Source organism: Periophthalmus magnuspinnatus, chromosome 8 (genome assembly GCF_009829125.3).
Source record: "Periophthalmus magnuspinnatus isolate fPerMag1 chromosome 8, fPerMag1.2.pri, whole genome shotgun sequence".
NCBI lineage: Eukaryota > Metazoa > Chordata > Actinopteri > Gobiiformes > Gobiidae > Periophthalmus > Periophthalmus magnuspinnatus.
The window spans coordinates 26,349,881-26,367,040 of NC_047133.1; the positions used below are offsets into that span (position 1 = coordinate 26,349,881).

Here is a 17,160-nt window from a genome sequence, read left to right on the forward strand (position 1 = left end):
CAGGTACACAGATTTAGTAATAGGTTTGGGAGCATTTGCCACACCCCCTTTTTTGTCGATTAATCAACCGGCAACATGTCTTTAGTCGACTACAGTCCTAGAGGCCAGGAATTCTTTTAAGGATTAATTATCAACACCAGTAATGAGCAATCCAACAGAAAATGTAATATCGATTGGCTTAACTATTTAAGTCTTTAACCACAGAACATAGTCCAAATGAATCATTGAGATTAAGTAGACCTGTGCATGAAGAAAACACCACGCCCAGTTACAAATTAGCTACAAACATGACACTTTTATTGAAGATGAATGAACTTTTTTCAATTTTTCTAATCAGAGGAATCAGGTTCTATACATAGGCATGCTGCGTCACTGCACTGTCACAGCTGTGAATATCAACCCTGTCAGCTGCCCTGTGGAACAGTCTGAAGGCAAGACAAATTATGAGGACAGGCACAACAAGCCAGAGGGGAGGGGGCTTTTTTGGTCCAGGGATGACAAACTGAACCACGTAGAGAAGATTTGTGCAAATTTCATCACAGTCACAGATAATAGCTGTCAGAAGATTCTCAACATAAGTTTATTTTATGATCCCGTTGTATTCTAGTCCATTTCCTCTGACCTTTTGTCTTGCCTCAGCTCTCCATTATACGTTTGAGAAAGCACAGACACAGAGAGTGAAGTATTGGTTATACACTGAAAGATGATTGCTGTCACATGACCTTTATAGTTAGTATTCAAAAGTACGTTTCAAGAAGGTCTTACATGTTGAAATGGTGAGAAGCATGCACAGATAGGTAGTTGACGAGTGCAAAATCTACAAAGTCACGTGTTACTTTTTTGTACTCCACAGTAAGTGAAAACACACATAGTACTTGAACGCCTCTCCCCCCTATTACTAATCGAGGACCAGCCCAAGTGGAGACTGGTTTTGATTGGCTGAGAAGTGGCATGTTGGTACCAGTGCTATTTTTGAATCACCAGTGGAATACATACAGCAGTGGTCAAGGTCTGACCCCAGTCTCTTTAGCCTTTTCTTAATTTAGAACTGCTTTACAAACAGTACCACTAACTTTAAGTACTGTTTTCACCCCCTTTCAAATATTTCACAATGTACCTATGAACACTGCATCAATATACCAAATAAGAGGAGGCAGACATATTGACAGAAATACTACAAGTTGCAGCAGAAAACACTGACTGTAATTTACAACTTATACATGCAATAAACTAAAAAAATCAAAGCATGTCTAGTATTGGCAAGACTTTAAGAAAGAGCTAATCATAAAAAATAAAACTGAAAAAGAAGCTTAACAGAACAAAAATCAAATGTTGGAACACAAGGCAAATCAACTTAAAAAAGTCGTCAGTTCTTCAGTAGGACTAAACTAAAAGTAAACAAGCTTACACCATACTATGTACAGAGCTTGTCGTGACCGAAGTGTGAAATGTAGACTCTGAGAAACGTGAGTCCTTTCTTGGCACACTGACTTTTCCTGGACGCTCCACAAGATAGACACGACAGCACGGCCGCCGCCCCCAAACCAGACGTACCGGGCACCATCTTGTCACTGTAGGATTGGGAGTGTCGCCTATAGACCATCTTTCAGTCCCATCACCGCACAAGCTTCTGTCTTGCACACTATAATGTAATTTTTCTCTGGGAAGTTGTGCAGAGCTAAAATATACTATGGGGTATTTAGCACCAGTTAGCAACCCTGTTATCTGAATGTCTTTTAAATGTCCGAACATACAAAACACACTAAGGAAGCCGTTGCATTTCCTCTCTTCTTTTCCTACTGATTTAAAGTGACATTTGCCCACTGGAGAGCACAGCAGTCTGACCTAGATTTACAGATAATTGACGTCCCAACTGTCCAATCAGAGTCCTTCAGATTCTTCCTGTATTTAACAAATCTGTTAGCAGCGTCAACGTCCTTCTATGCACTGGCTCTGTGCTGTGGTCATGTGGACTTCACAGTTTTGAGTTCCATGCGTGTGAATAAGGGTGAGAAATGCGAGTGTTCGGGGGATAGGAGAGACTGCAGTTGAGATGATGTTGTATACATTGTTTGTTTTTTTTAATATAGGGCGGTACTTATGCTGTTCTGATGCCCATGTGCTCTTCTGTGTGGATAGATGGAGGACAGAGCCAAAGGTTTTCCATTTTAGCAAAGAGACAGTCTGACCGGTTGGAAAACTGGAACGATTTTTCTGTTGTTTTAGTGCTGAACTCTTTGGAGAATGATGCTACAACACCTTGACAGATATATTATCAGTCAGATGATTTTCTTGCATTTTTGTTCATAATTTTAGTTTCAACTTTCCTCTAAAACGTTGTAGCTCGGCCCTCCATGGCCCACTATCTCCGAGTCCCATACACACTTAAACAGTACAAGTTGATTGGCACACAGACAGTTACTAAGTCTGTACAAAGTGAAATGTCCCAGTTGGCAACAATGTTTTTTGTTTGTTTTTTGTTTAAGTCCAACACATCTCTCAGCACTCCTCACTGTTTTCATCATCCCCAACACGTCGTCTTCCCAATACATGATCCTTTACCACAGCTGTCGACCCGTGTAGGTGGGAGGGGCTGAGGGCACCTGCAAAAGATAAAAACAGGAAATTATTTTCAAGAAAAGCTGTGTCTTGCTCATATAAATGTTCATGTTCATGTATGCGCTGTCATAACATTTTTGTAGATGATTCTGATTTATATTTTGTAGAGACAACTGAAAATAAGTAAAGACAAGACAGTATTTGAACATGTCTGACCACTAAGAGGATACGTGGAATAGGTATAGCAATTGGGATAATAATGTCTTCCTCTGTGTGTGTGTCTGCATCAGCACTTGGTTTGGTCCTGGTTTGAGGCCAGTTTAGTCCTGATGTAGACTTGGTTTGATCCTGTTCTAATTCTGGTTTAGTCCTGGTGTAGTCCAGGTTTAGTTTCAGGTTTTGTCCCAGTTTGTCTATTTTGATGTGCTGTGTGTGCAAGAATAAAAGCAGCTTTACAATCTTATAAACCCAATTTTTTGTTGAATATAAACTCCCCGATCAGTAACTGCAGACAACATAGTGATAAGAACTTTACCAAAACTCATTACTGGATTTACAATTAGGACATCGGATCAGATGTACATTAAAATGAGACAAATGGATGAATGGACATAATTCTGTATTAGTCTTCACCATAGCACTATACAGCACTCTACAGTAACATCTATTTTAACCCTATTTAAATGGCTTGTTTTAAAGATCTTTTTTCTAACAAAATTTGCTTCTCGCTCAGTTAATAACCATTTAAATACTTGATAACACCAATAAAGAAGAAGAATACAATTAGAGGTTGTAAATGTTCCCATAAAACTATATGAGCTGCGATGTGAATGAGAATATAGGCCAAGATCACTACAAATGGGGACTATGCATTAGCGTATAGCAAAGTGTTGATTCAGCATTGGGGCTGGAGTGTTATGAGGTGTGTTGTACCACTGCCTGACAGGCCTAATTCATAATGACTGTGAGGTGAGTGCACATATTCATGGTGCATAAAGAGAAGCCACACACAAAACACACACGCATGGATAGCTGCTCTGAGTCACATGTGTAACCTGTGGCGGTGGTTCTCAAACTGTGGTGAGCTGGCAACCAGTGATGATGCTGTTCTATTTTTATTGACACGGTCTGTGTTATTTTTTTTTCATTTTATCTTCCTGGTCTAGATTGCAGCTTTGTCCTGGTTTGAATATGGTTTATGTAATTAATTGATTTTAATTTAACAGAGATCCAATCATTTTCCATTGTCTATGATCACTTTGGGGCTTTTTAATCAACATCATCGCCAATCCCCTGTTAGTAAAATCATGTGGTTTGGAGCTGAGTTCAGACTTTTTATTCACTATTTTTTGTGTTGAATAGTACTAATTAAAAGTCTTGTTTTGGTTCAGGAAATTATTTTGAAAGCCTTTTTTTAGTTTGTTTTTAACCTTTACTCTAATTTACACATTTGTCTAACTGGAGTGTAAGATGATCATTTCTGAGGTATAGCACTGAGTCTGAGAACCACTGCCGTCTGTCAAAACCACTCATGCATATCCCCACAGATACACTAAAGTCACATGATCATGCATCCACGCACACTCACTCACACCTCCCCCACATTCCCAAATGAGTTGTTGAATTCTGGTTGCACATGCAGGCCAGTGTGAAGGCTGGGATGGCAGATTTACATGGAGTTAGATTGGTATACCTGTGATTGGGAGGCTGTACTCACCGCGCCCCCGTTTAGGATCATAGTCATCTCTGTGGGCTGGTACACGTTACTGCGGAATGGAGCGCTGGGCCGGGCTCCTCCACTGCTGTTGTGCTGCCCAGCACTGCTGCCACTCCTCAGACCTGGGGACGAGATGGGAAAGGTGTAAGTGCACCATTATAATTATTAGTCCTATACTCTTTGATCTGTGACTAATAAACTTGAAGCATCTGAATATTAAGGTGGCATTCTACCCACTGTTCAACTTGTATAGAAGTAAAGTATTGTTTTGGATCAATGACTTCTGGGCAAAAAGCAGTTATGTTTGAACCATAAAAAAGCTTTATCCATGGTCAATATTTATGTCATCTGTTACAGAAAATAATGCAATCCATTTTTAACTGCATTGTACCATACCTGCGGCATTCTCATCAGTGTATCCGTAGCCTTGGTTCTCCACAAACTGCCTATGGGAAAGTGGGATTTCATCATCAAAGCTGGTCTCCCTCATCCTGGTGGAGTTCTGGGAGGTGTCAAAGTAGTCGGGGGCGGTGGGCTGTGGTGGGGGTCTCAGACACAGGTGGGACTCGGGGATGGCATGGAAAAGAAGCAGGAGCCAGCCTTGAGCCACTAGAGCTATGGCCAATGTGGGGTCATTCCAATCAGGGGAGCGTCCCAGCCAATCGTTCCCGTACAGGTAGAAGCCCACCCAGGCCACCCACAGCAGCAGCGACAGCATGCAGGTCACCAGCAGCCAGATGGCGTTGCAGCGCCACTGCCGAGTTTTCCCACAGAGCGCCAAAGAGGCAGCGGTCAGTGCGGCCAACAGCAGGGCCAGGACGTAGCTACAGGCCAGAGAGAAGTCCAGAGGCAGGTACTGGCAAGCGGCCCGGCCCTCTCTGAGCACCGTCAGCAGCAGCCACTCAGCCGCGATGATCCCCTGCACCGCACTCAGGCCAAGGGCCAGCCCGGTTAGGGCACACCCACCTGGGCTACGCCTCTCACGTCCCAGCCTGCGCAGACGCACACCCTGCACCAGCAGGCAGGAGAAGCACAGTGCGAACAACACACCCCATAGCGCCCTCCGTAGGAGACAGAGTGACTCGTCCTGCTCAATAAGGTATGCAAAACTCAGGCCAAACAGACCTATGACGCCAAGAAGCAGCAGAAGTATGGGCCCCACGCCACTTCGCTTCTCCCCTTCACTGATGTGACGCAGACGACACAGGAGAACCAGGGTGAGTAAGATGGAGGCCAAAACTCCTCCAGCAGCTACAGACTCTACAGCCACTCCCCAGATAGAGTCCAGGTCACATAAGAGCGTGTACGGGCGCACTATGCCCCACCCACATCCTCTAGGCACAGCCCCCTGGTCTGGGCCCATCAGCTCTTGACTAGAGACAGGCTGTGCAATGGAGAGTGTCAGCAGGAGGAGGACAGGCAGGATCGCCATTTCTGAAAGAGGACAAACAAAACAAAGTCAGTGATTAAAGCCATGCATGTAGCAAACGTCCCCTCTGAAGTTATTCTCTATAGGGACAATGCCGTTGTGCCCACTGCTGTGTTTTTTAAGCAGAAACAAAGGACAGTAGTTCATACTGTTCTACACCCATACACACAATAGAAACTGCTCTTTTCAACACAAACACATTCAAATAAACAGCCATTGCAAAGCTCATAAATACCCCCAATAGAGTAAAGCCCAGAGTAACAGCAGTGACAAGCTGTTAAGGTCAGTGACATTACACCAACAAACCTGCAACTGAGTCACAACTGCAGTTTGTCCAGTCCACTAAGCAACTTAAGTTACTCAACCATTGCTGTAATCTACATACAAACAATTATCTGTTATCCTGTAGTTAATTATGCATTTAAGAATATTTAAAGACAAAATACAGAGAGTAAGAAAGTGCTGTGTCAGTTTCAGAAATTCTTTCCAAGCTGCTGGGTGCACATTAAAAAATCCTCCACTTGAAACTCTCCAAGCAAGTCTTTTGTTTATCCCAAGACTTCTTTCTATGCTTTGACATAAAAGAGCCACAGTATTTACATACCATATAAAGGCTAGTGTTTCATATTGTCTAAATGCCAGAGAAAGTAAGTATGAGAGAGCCTGGTTTAAATACACACTGGGTAGTCTGCTGGGTCACACACAGTGCCTCCAGCTGCAGTGTAACTAGGGCAGACCAGAAAATAGTAACAAGCCTGGTCGTGTCAGCCACTTTATTTATTGTATTTCAACATGATTAAGTTGAGGGGCCAAATATTGTAATAGATAATACAAAAATATGAAGTATAACACATTTAATTTTATTGTTATTTATGCAGTCAGATTTGTCCAGATAGCAAAACAAAACCATTACGAATAATCTTTTTGCACCAAATTGCACACAAATTGTACATGATAATTATATTGGGGAAAAAAAGCTCTTTTTGAATACATTTTACATGCTTTAAAATTGTAGTTTTCTTAGAACTTACTTTCTAGGACAATTTTCCATGCAGCCCTGGATGTCCTCTTATCTTGTTTTTGTTTTTTTGTTTGTTTTGTTTTTACAGCTATAGTTGCTGTTTACATGTGAAATATTCATTAACAGTAAAAGTTTGCGCGAGTGCATTAAGCTTGTGCATATTCATCTGAGTCTTTGATGTAGCCTTAAGGGAGCTGGCGGCCCTATATTCCTCCCTCATTATTCACACTCTGCCTTCCTCATATCCTGACTTGTTCTTGTCATCTTGTGTCATCTCCTCATTGCTGCAGGTTGTTATTGGTCAGCGTTTGCTTGTACACTGTAAAACTAATAATAATCTTGAATCTTACTTCTTGACTTCTTAACTAACAGATAGGAGTGAGACCTGAAAAGCATTTAATTTTGTGTAATTTTGTAAAATATCAGAAAGTTATGTATGTTTTCATGCATCATCTGCTCTATCAAAGTACTTATAGTTGCTATGAATGCACTAATAACAATTTTAAAACTGACAACTTATTTTTCGTTCACCATTTCATACCACACCAGGAGACACATAAATGTCCATTGTTTTCCCCAGAGATTTAACTTGTTTGTCATGTTGTACAGTGTAACTGATACATGAGTCACTGATAAACACATGGCTAAACACAGTGCTGCTGCATCCAAACACCTTCTTCTAATTTTATCTCCTCACACTGAGTTGTCTTTCTGGTCATAACCATGACAACAGCTGGGACAAAACAATAGATGGTGCCTGCTCATTCCCAAACTGGTCCTCCTCTGCCTTTGTCACTTCCTAATGACAGTCTATTAAAACCTGCTGCGCTGAGACGCTTCAAACAGAAAAGACTCAAACGTCACCAGTGAGCACTTAAGCATGTTCACCCTCTCCTGCACAGATGGATGCTCTGGCTGCTACTGAATGGGGCAAGAGAGCTGCCAGGAAACACAGTCAGATGACAACTTGGAAAATCTCGCTCTGGGTCAAGCATATGATATGATGACAATTAAGGGAGATTTGTTTTCATAGACATCACAAGTAACTTTTTAGCTAAGAAAGTAGTATAATATGTCATTTATTTTTGGATTTCTCTACCTACATGCACAAATATTTATGACAACATATTAATATAGCCTATGTTAGACACTGCCAGCTCAACCCGTGTTATCTTGGCCTACATCATCAAAAGTATAATACTCCCTACAACAGAAGCATAGTGAGACTGTCATGCAATAGAATGGAATGGACAGTGCTACCACAATGTCTTGAGGGTTCATATTTCCATGTTTTGGATCCTGTATTGATGGTAAATAGAGAACTCTTCTGTACAAATCCCAAGTTACTACAATTTATTCTACAACATTCTTAATATTTCCACTTTGTTTCCATTGCAGAGCCATGTAACATAGCACACACCTACAGCATGTCACTTCACCCCACACAGTCACAGAAGATGCCATCTCCACCTCCATATTTCTTCGCCTCACCACTTCATTCTGCCATTTCTGTCTTTTTGCCTTTAAAAGCTTTCATTTCAGATCCCCGCTCTCGTTCTCTGCACAGTAGAGTGACTAGAAGGGTCTCGTGTCTTCGCTACATTTAAAGCCATGCTGTGAAGCCTCCCTCTCCTTCCTCTCCTCACCACACTCCATTCTCATTCTATTTCAGCTTCCATTTTGGCTGCTCGCTGGTCCCGTTTTTGTGTTCTGCGCCCCCCCTCTCCTCCCCCCTCCTCCCCCTAGACTTTATTCTTGCTGTGTATCTTATGTAACTGAAGGATCCAGACTGTGCCAGTTCTGCGTGGCTGCTGTTTTGTAGGACTCATCTTCCTCCACTGCCAAAAGCTCCATCTTGGCTTTGTGCATGTATCAGTGTTACATGTATATGTATATACTGCACATCATAGCATGAGTTTATTCCACTATGCCCTGTCTGCCAATTTGCCTGTGAATATTACATACAGTTCTGGGACATTTATTATTAAATAGCAACATTCTCACACAAACCTGGTAAGTAGGCGCCATGCATTTCTTATTTCTTACTGTTAACCTCCAAGAAGGACACTACAGATGCAGCTCCACTCCAGCTTGCCATGCAGTGATGTTGCAAGGCACCATGTACAAGTGCAGACTTCTATAAATAGCAGACATAGCACATCCTAATTAATTAACATGTTGAAGACATTTATGCGTTTTGATGCTTGCGTTAACTTGCATTCATTCTGCCACTGTTTATACTCCATCCTCATACCATAAATGAAGTAATTAAGGAGTGCCAGTTTTAAGCCTGGGTAAATGTTGCAGTTGCGTCTTGAGGGGCACTCAAAGTAAAACTTTTGTCCATAATTGCCATTTACTCTAGAATTAAACATAAATCATACTTCTATTATGTACTATAGGTTTGTATTCAGTGAAGTGGTTCAGTCATAATCACATGAGCAAGTCCTTAGGCCTGTTAAATATCACGTATAGTATGATGAGGTAGGGCATCTGACACAAAACACATGCCAGTTTACTCACAAACCAAAAAGGTTTTTGTTTTTTTTGTTGGTTTTTTTACAGCCCTTTGCATTTCATAAATGTGTCATATGCGTGAACAAATGGTTTTAAGTGGTTTGCCACATTTAAACTAACTAACTGGAGAAAAATATATACAAAATCTGAAAGAAGGGATAATGTTACTTCTTTCCTCGCTAATTATGCCAATCCCAGCACACACAAACCTTTATAAATCCTACATGTCTAGATAAAAACCTGTAGCAAGCCATTAAGTTTTAACAATCTATATCGGATAACCAGATGCTGTCTAACTATGTCTACAATTAGGGGATTATTGCATTTTGAATCCTCTCTTCAATTCACATTAGTTCTTGCAGCATCCCATGAGACCATAAATAAAATGTGTGCACATACTTGTGATCCCTGTGTAACAACATATTGATCCAGCTGTGGAAGAGGGATGCACGCAGTTTGTGACATCTGTTTACTGATGACATCTTGAAAACTGCTTGGACTAATTATATATTTTCTGACTCAGCTTTTAAATTAAGCTCCTGACTTAAAGAATCTGCTACATTAACCATTGTAACCTGTGTATTGACTCCATGAACTTCACTGCACAGTTGAGGAGCGATGGATCAGCTAGCACGTGATGTGACTTTTTACAGAATGCTAGACAGTGAGCAACTCAAGATTCTGATTGCATAAGCTTTATTTGCAGGGAAAATAGTTTACAAAAGACTAGACTGATACAGATTCTATTGATGTAAAAAAGTTGTCATTTTTTGTAAATAGAAGTGAATGTAAGTCATATTTATTGGAGTGAATCAATTGTATTGTTAGTTGTAATAGGTTACTAGTCTAAATACATTTTATAAATTCTTGTAGTTGTTTTGAAGAACACAGTAGCAGTTTCCATAAAGCAATACATTTATTTTCTGCTGAGTGTAAAGAATTGTATTTTGAGTACTTGGTTGAAGTTAAATGGAATTTGGGCCCAGAACATGCTGTGTATGGACACAACAGCGTTCTGCTTGTCTGTCAAGAATTTCTCAAAACTGATAACTTGATATTTATTGGCAGCCATTTTTGTTTGGTTTCGGTAGCATTTCATCTTCATAAAACATGGGTAGGCATATGGCATAATAACAGTAACATTATATATGCAACAATAGTGCAATGAATGAACTGTCCCTTTTGTTCCTTCAAGCGAAACTCAGAAAATGTGGACAGAAAATGGGAAAAGATAGTAGAGTAAATGGGGCCTGGAATGAAGATTTGTGCTATTAATGTGCTGAATTAGACACTGGTAAGATGTAGTTAAATAAAGATCAATTTTCCAGACAGCCAGGACTGTGTAGGCCACTCTTGGGATTGTCTATGTAACTGACAGTGAAGCATTTTCTTTCTTTAGAGGTTTTAGGCTTCCCTAACCAACTTAATTAGACCTCATTATCATATGACCCTACTCACAGTGCGACCATATGCTAATTAACATGGCAATCAGCCGGGCGCATGTTTAATCTCAAATTCTACCCCCTGCACCACGCCATCGCTACTGTGAAGGTATCCCGGGAAGCCCAAATATAGAAAATGTTAAACCTCTTTACTCATCCGTATGGCACGATGTCAATAACCATTCTCTATTATACCAGGATACACGCCGCCATCAACGGGGGTTCACCGTGCGCCCAAAACATCAAATTTGTTTAGAGCTTGTGATAGTGATCAGACGGCATTGTGTAAAGAAACTGCAGCCGGATGCATTTGGGAGAAGAATTGGAGCGAGTAGCGCGCCTGGAGCATCTCTCTGTGTTTGAAAGAGTGGGAAGAGAGGAGAGGGGTGTGTGCGTAAAGGCGTAAGAGTTAGACTGTTGCGAGGCGCTATAGGCCACACACACAAGCACACGCGCGCGCGCACACACACACACCCCACACCCCCCCCACACACACACAGACACACACACACACACACCCCCACACAGACCCCCCCCCCCCCCCCCCCCACACACACACACACATACACACACACACACACACACATATCGCTCCAAATAAGGTACATATGGCATCAGCCTAGAGGAGATACTGTAGCATCCTCTATTCCCGGGAGAGAGCTAACATACTCATGAAAGCACCGGCTGACAATAAACAGCATGAATATTGATTAATGCTGGAAAACAGAACACTCTAAAATAGACCGTGAAGCACCAAGACTCTATGAATAAACTGCACTGGCAATGGCTGTGGGAGATCATATATCACACACACTGATGGTCGTCTATGCTTTTATGTAATAGGACTCAAGTGACTATTTAACTGATTCCCTCTCAAATTAAAAGAGTCTCATACAGGACCTCCGTGGGAGACAAGTCGACTGACACCCATGGTTTAGCTGACTTAAGGAGCTTAATGCATAAACATTTGGGGAATGCTTCTCCCTTTTAGCAAAGACTCTAACAATACTAGTCACATGGGAGGGTCTCAGGGGCTTCCAGAAGTCCGTGTTTGTTTGTGACACGGCCCATTGTTGCTGGTGGTGCGTAAGCGCGTGGGACCCAAATATAAAGAATGACATTTAACCTCCAAGTAAAAGACTGGGGGAGGGCCGTGGAATTGAAGGGGGTGGGGTGCACGCTGTGATTGACAGTCCTAAAATAATATCTAGTGTATTGTGACATAGAAACTCATGCCTTGGCCCATAAAATCTTCGTGAGAAAATACGCACCGAATGATCTTTAAGCCATGAGTGGATTTACCCGTGTTTAATAATGAAGCAAATCTGAGGTCACGTCCAGTGTGTGGCTCTAACATCCTGTGGGTACCCAGTGTGCCCGATACTACACATGCAGGCAACACCTATCAAATTGGTGCATAGTGTTTAAAGCACCTCTCTGACGTTTATTATAGTCGTGTGCGCACACATGCGATCACACACGTCAATCTTTCTTTGATATACATGATGACATGCACGTACCTTAATCGATGTAAACAAATCAAATGTAGAAAATGAACGTGGCTCAGGGACGTTGCAGATTTTGGACTTCACATTTCGAACGTGGCTTGGCTCCTCGCACAACGTCTCCTCATTCACAGAATCAAAATAGTAATTCAGATCTCAGCCCGTGTCTGTTGTCCTCTGAGGCAAAATGGGCATGACAAGTACACCCTGGATTCAGGGTCTTCCCAGTTTTGTCGCAGACCTTTCCTTAGAGCAGTCAGTATTCCTCTGTGCACTAACACCACGTAACTAAAACAAGATGCGCATATAATCGTTACTCCCCAAAATGTAGGGTTTATCCAGCCGAGGGTCCGCACTGTGCTTCAATGGTCCTCATTGGACGCATCACCCAAAACTGCGCTCTGTGTGACGTGCGTAACAATAATCCCCTCCGCGCGCTCAAAACATCACAATCGCGCAGAAATAGAGAGAGATGTGTCTGCTCCCCGCTCAGCCACAACCATCACAGACCTCTCCGCCTATTTCTAACACTTCAACTGATCGCTAAATGGAAAAAAAAAACTATCGCCTGACAGGGGGTCTCCTTAAAATATCCCCTATGGAAACTGCTGCGATAATTACTACTCCCAGAAAGCAGTAAGTTCCAAACACAGTGTCGTAAAGTCAGTGTCATGGACACTGCATTTGTCGCAGCTGATTATTCCCAGCTCCACAGTTTTCCCTCTTTCACTGCACTAAATCATAGCGAACATGCGAGTACAGCGTCAACGGGAGGCACATGTTTCCGGTTAAGTCAGTCAAAATAAAAGCCCATGAGTTTCACTCTATACCACAACTGTCTATGCGAAACAAATAAGCATCTTTAGTAAAAAAAGAGTACTCCCGAATAGTCATTTTCTACACAGAAGCCCAGGTTATTAAGCCTATGACTGTATTAATGGGACAAAATAGTTTTGATAGATACTGAAGTATTCAGTAGAGCTCAGCTAAAGAGTACTAACAGACTTACGTTTTAGTCCAGGTCTTCTTTTAGTTTTACATCTTTCTACAGCATAAGCCGAATATGAGACTAATGTTTGTTTGCTTCTTTGTTTTTGTAGTTTTTATTACTATCAGTATTATTGTGAAGGGCATTAGTGACATTGCGCTGTTAAACTGCTTTTGTTGATGCTCTTCCAGGCCGCTGTTATGCTTATATTCCCTTTCTGGTCACATGCCTGTCGCCTCAGCTGCTTTAGTCCGTCCAGCCAGCAGCGGGATTCTTTCAGCGTGATCCCCCTCTACCTCCACTCTCCCCACCCCCACATCTACTCCTGTCTGCTCCTATATCACCCCATTATGTTTACTTTTTCCAAACGCCTAAACTAAATCTCTACATTTAGTGTTATTTACGGAAATTAAAAAAAACATTACTCTTTTACGCACAGCAGCCATGACACCCCAATGTTCCCCAACGTGACGTGTAGTAGAAGATAAATAGAAGACAATGGCAATGCGCATGTTGAACCACCCACAGGGGCCTATTCTTTGACCCAGTAATAGCCTACAACCCTAAACGGTGATTAATCGGTGATTAATCGGTGATTAAGGTTGTAGTAATGTATTTCCTCGTTTTCGTCGCAGGCTAAAAGTCCAGGGCGTAGACCCCCAGACCAGTGAGGGAACCTGTTAAGAGGGAACCGTATCATGAGGAGTGGCAGCTGAGGACCTGAGACTAATCTGACAGGTGCATGCGAGTGACAGCATGGGAAAAGAAAGGGGGAGGGGGCACTGAGGGTTTAATGCTGCTACACTTGAGCCTTCTAGCACCATCACCACATTACCTGGGCTGCAACGCGTTTCTTCATCAAGCTGCCATTATGCCCCTCACTGATTTTTACAGTGTACAAAATCTGTGTCCTGAAAATAAATTATGCAGTTTGTGCTCGACGCTGCAGTGGCGCAACTTGCGTGTATTTTTATCCAAGTGTCTGATGTGATCAGTTCAGCGCAGTTACAAGTCAACCTGACAGATGCACTGAGAAAGCGTTGTTTAATGCACAGTGCATGTCTGATGTGAGAATGTTGACACTCTGTGTACAAGCGACTATTTTTAGCGAGTGTTCTTTACGCGCATGATTTAGGGTCGCCTAAGTCATTTTAAGGCTCTGGATGTGGATAGATGGCCTAACATGTCATTACTTTCAAATAAAATCACCTCGCCTTACTTTTACTTTTGCAAAGAATAAAGGAATCTACCTGGACATTATCCATGCAATAAAAATACAAAAATGGGGTCTACTCAAAACACTAGTTGACTGGCAATAATATTTATAAACAAAGTGTCTTTGGATCCATGTGTTAGAGGAGTGTAGGTCTTAGAAAACGTGACTAATATAACTTCACAGACAGATGCAGGCTAACTTTATCCCTCTGATGAATTTCTCAACTGTTGTGACAGGAATACACACTCAGAGTCATATGTCCGTAACAACATCACATGAGCTGTTTGTCATAAATGTATTCTTGGCCTTCCGTCCGTTCTTTCTTTCAATATTAACTGTAGTCCTCCCTATTTTGCAGCAGGGACAGCCGGGTAGCCCAACTCAGCTCCATCTGTTTCCACATCACAACTGAGACCTTTGAACTGACAGGATGCACCAGCTATGACAGGATACAGGTGTCAACATGACCAGGAAGAGAGGCTCATTCTGAGGAGCACATCTCATTTAGAAGGATGTTAGATTTAATGGCTTATTGGCTCAGCATTTGCCACTACCAATCTACATTTAGGTTTTGAATGTATTTTTAAAAATCTATTCTCTTAAGATTTGAATGGTTATGATGCAGCTGTAAAGTGGACTATAGGTGCTTTTCTTCAGACTCAGCCAGTTGTTATTGTACACACTAGTTGGAAAATTGTTGCTGTCCAATGACATTGAAACAACTAAAGTTAAAGGCATGTGGTACGTTTTAGTTTACAACTTTATTTTTACATAGTGTTTTTCCAGATTATTTAATACATTTAACCTTGTTGGAAATTGAGTCCATAATGTATTTGGGCCATCACTGCAAGGGCTCTTCATCACCTCTCAGAGGTCCTCCTGCTGCCGTACACTTGTTTTCATTCACTGAGTCTGAACACCTCTTTGCAGCTGCTCAGGTTTCAGTGGACCATCAGAGGTCATGTCAGGGGAAGCAGCATAAACTGTGATTTACCTTTCTGGTACACTGATTTTGACCATAGTTTAAAAACTGCATGGTCATAGGAAGACAAAACGACATACTGCGTTTGCAAGATGAAAATGATTATTGTTTTTCACAGCTTGATGCAGTTACTGAACTTTATTTAAGGCTACCATGATCTGGGGGCATTAATTAGTATAATATGAAATAAAGCAATTGTTGGAGATGTAATATTCCAGCCCATAGTAAAACAGTGCTCTTTTGCTGGCATCTGATGAAACTCCTCTTCCACATTTAAAATTTATTAGCCAGATTATTAGCAGACCCAGAAAGAAGCCCTAGTGGTAAGAGTAGTTTCATTTATTAGAACTAGTACTACATAACAATTATTTTTGTGTCCAGTACTGCACAAATGCCCTTCCTATTTTTCCTTCCACTTATACAAACCTTGACTACACCTCTTGGGGCCTTGTGTTACTGCTGGCCTTGTGCACAATTATCCAACCAAGTGTAACTAGCAGCCCAGTGTCCATATAACACAGTGTTTTAATAAAGTACCAAATGCCACCAAATTCAAAACCCTTAACAAAAATGAAAACAAAGGTTGAAACACTATTGACGTGTTTAATATCAACATTACTCCTCACCCCCTGTCTAGCTCCAGACTGCAGACAGACAGATAATCCTAGCCCAAAGACGGCCTTTTTGGGTCTACCCCTTATGCCCACGAGACATGCTTTATTATGTGTCAAATCTACCATTAGCAGCCCACACGGACGGGGATTTCAGATCACAGCATGTGGCTATTTTAAGATTTTGGGGAGGATTATTGATTTAATGGGACACTGGCCAGATGCACACATCAGAGCATTAAGAAACACTTTTGCACATTATTTGTTATGGGTGTTTGTTTACTTTCCTCTGCACCTCATGCCTCTCTGGTCTCCTCTTTCATGGACTGTACTTCTCTTAATCTGTCCAATAAAATGACTCAAACATAACTGCAAATCCCAGGTCTCTTCAGATTTCATCATCCTCTTCTCCCTTTATTGTGGTGTAAATTATCCTCAGACTTCAGGATTGAGAAAGCCTTTGTCTTATATTTTAAACAAATACCTCACTGCAGGCCGAGGAGCCATTAATAAAATGTGTTGCTTACTCTTGTATTGTTTAGCAGCACTTCATTTACTATTGTAGTAGTTCAATAAAATAAGACTTCAAGCTGTCTGAGGGCAGTCATTTGGAATGTATACATATTTTATGATTACACTACTTTTCAATAATTAATTGATGAATACAGTAGTTCATTTTTATATGTATTTTGTATCCATCTCTATCCATAAACTAAAGCTATTAAGGTGTGTACATTTGTCTGCTAGTTTATTCTAACATATAATGATAAAATGCATTTAGTCTAGTGCTCATCCAGTAAACTAGTGCCTGTGAGATGTCAGATCAAAACAAATGGACCAAGAATGCCCAGAGTCCAAGAGCAGGCTGGGGAAGGAAGGAGCTGCACTCAAATAAATCTGCCCTGGATGTCCCACTGAAGGAGCACAGCCATTTTTGGGAACAAGGAGCTGTCTCCTTGGTGAGTGCCATGGAAACCACGAACACGGGCCCCTGCACTTAGAGCCATGCTTTTCAGGAGCCCGATCAAAAGTGGCAGGCCGGGTTTTTGTTGTGGCTCATTCTTTATTCTTACGAGTCCTGTGTCCCGCACTGACACGGAGCTGGCCTTATGCACCGAGGGGTTGTGAGAAGAGCGCAGTGGGCCGATGACTGTGGGAAAAGGGTGCCAGACA

General features: G+C 41.7%; 1 protein-coding gene across 1 annotated transcript; it reads right to left on the reverse strand.

The window, feature by feature from the left end:
- Window positions 1–275: 275 nt before the first annotated feature.
- gprc5ba (G protein-coupled receptor, class C, group 5, member Ba) lies at window positions 276–12,947 on the reverse strand. The gene is made up of 4 exons (XM_033971059.2): window positions 12,206–12,947; window positions 4,673–5,710; window positions 4,277–4,398; window positions 276–2,603 (listed from the first exon to the last, which is right to left on the reverse strand). The coding sequence occupies exons 2-4, from the start codon at window positions 5,706–5,708 to the stop codon at window positions 2,559–2,561; spliced, it is 1,203 nt and encodes a 400-aa protein (XP_033826950.1). The 5' UTR covers window positions 5,709–5,710; window positions 12,206–12,947; the 3' UTR covers window positions 276–2,558.
- Between the last annotated feature and the right edge of the window lie 4,213 nt (window positions 12,948–17,160).

Excerpts from the sequence above, each read along its gene's own strand:
- gprc5ba (XM_033971059.2), bottom strand. The coding sequence starts at position 5,708 with ATGGCGATCCTGCCTGTCCTCCTCCTGCTGACACTCTCCATTGCACAG. Across the intron at positions 4,399-4,672 it reads CACTGATGAGAATGCCGCAG|GTCTGAGGAGTGGCAGCAGT; the intron begins GTATGGTACAAT and ends TCTCGTCCCCAG. Across the intron at positions 2,604-4,276 it reads TGATCCTAAACGGGGGCGCG|GTGCCCTCAGCCCCTCCCAC; the intron begins GTGAGTACAGCC and ends TATCTTTTGCAG.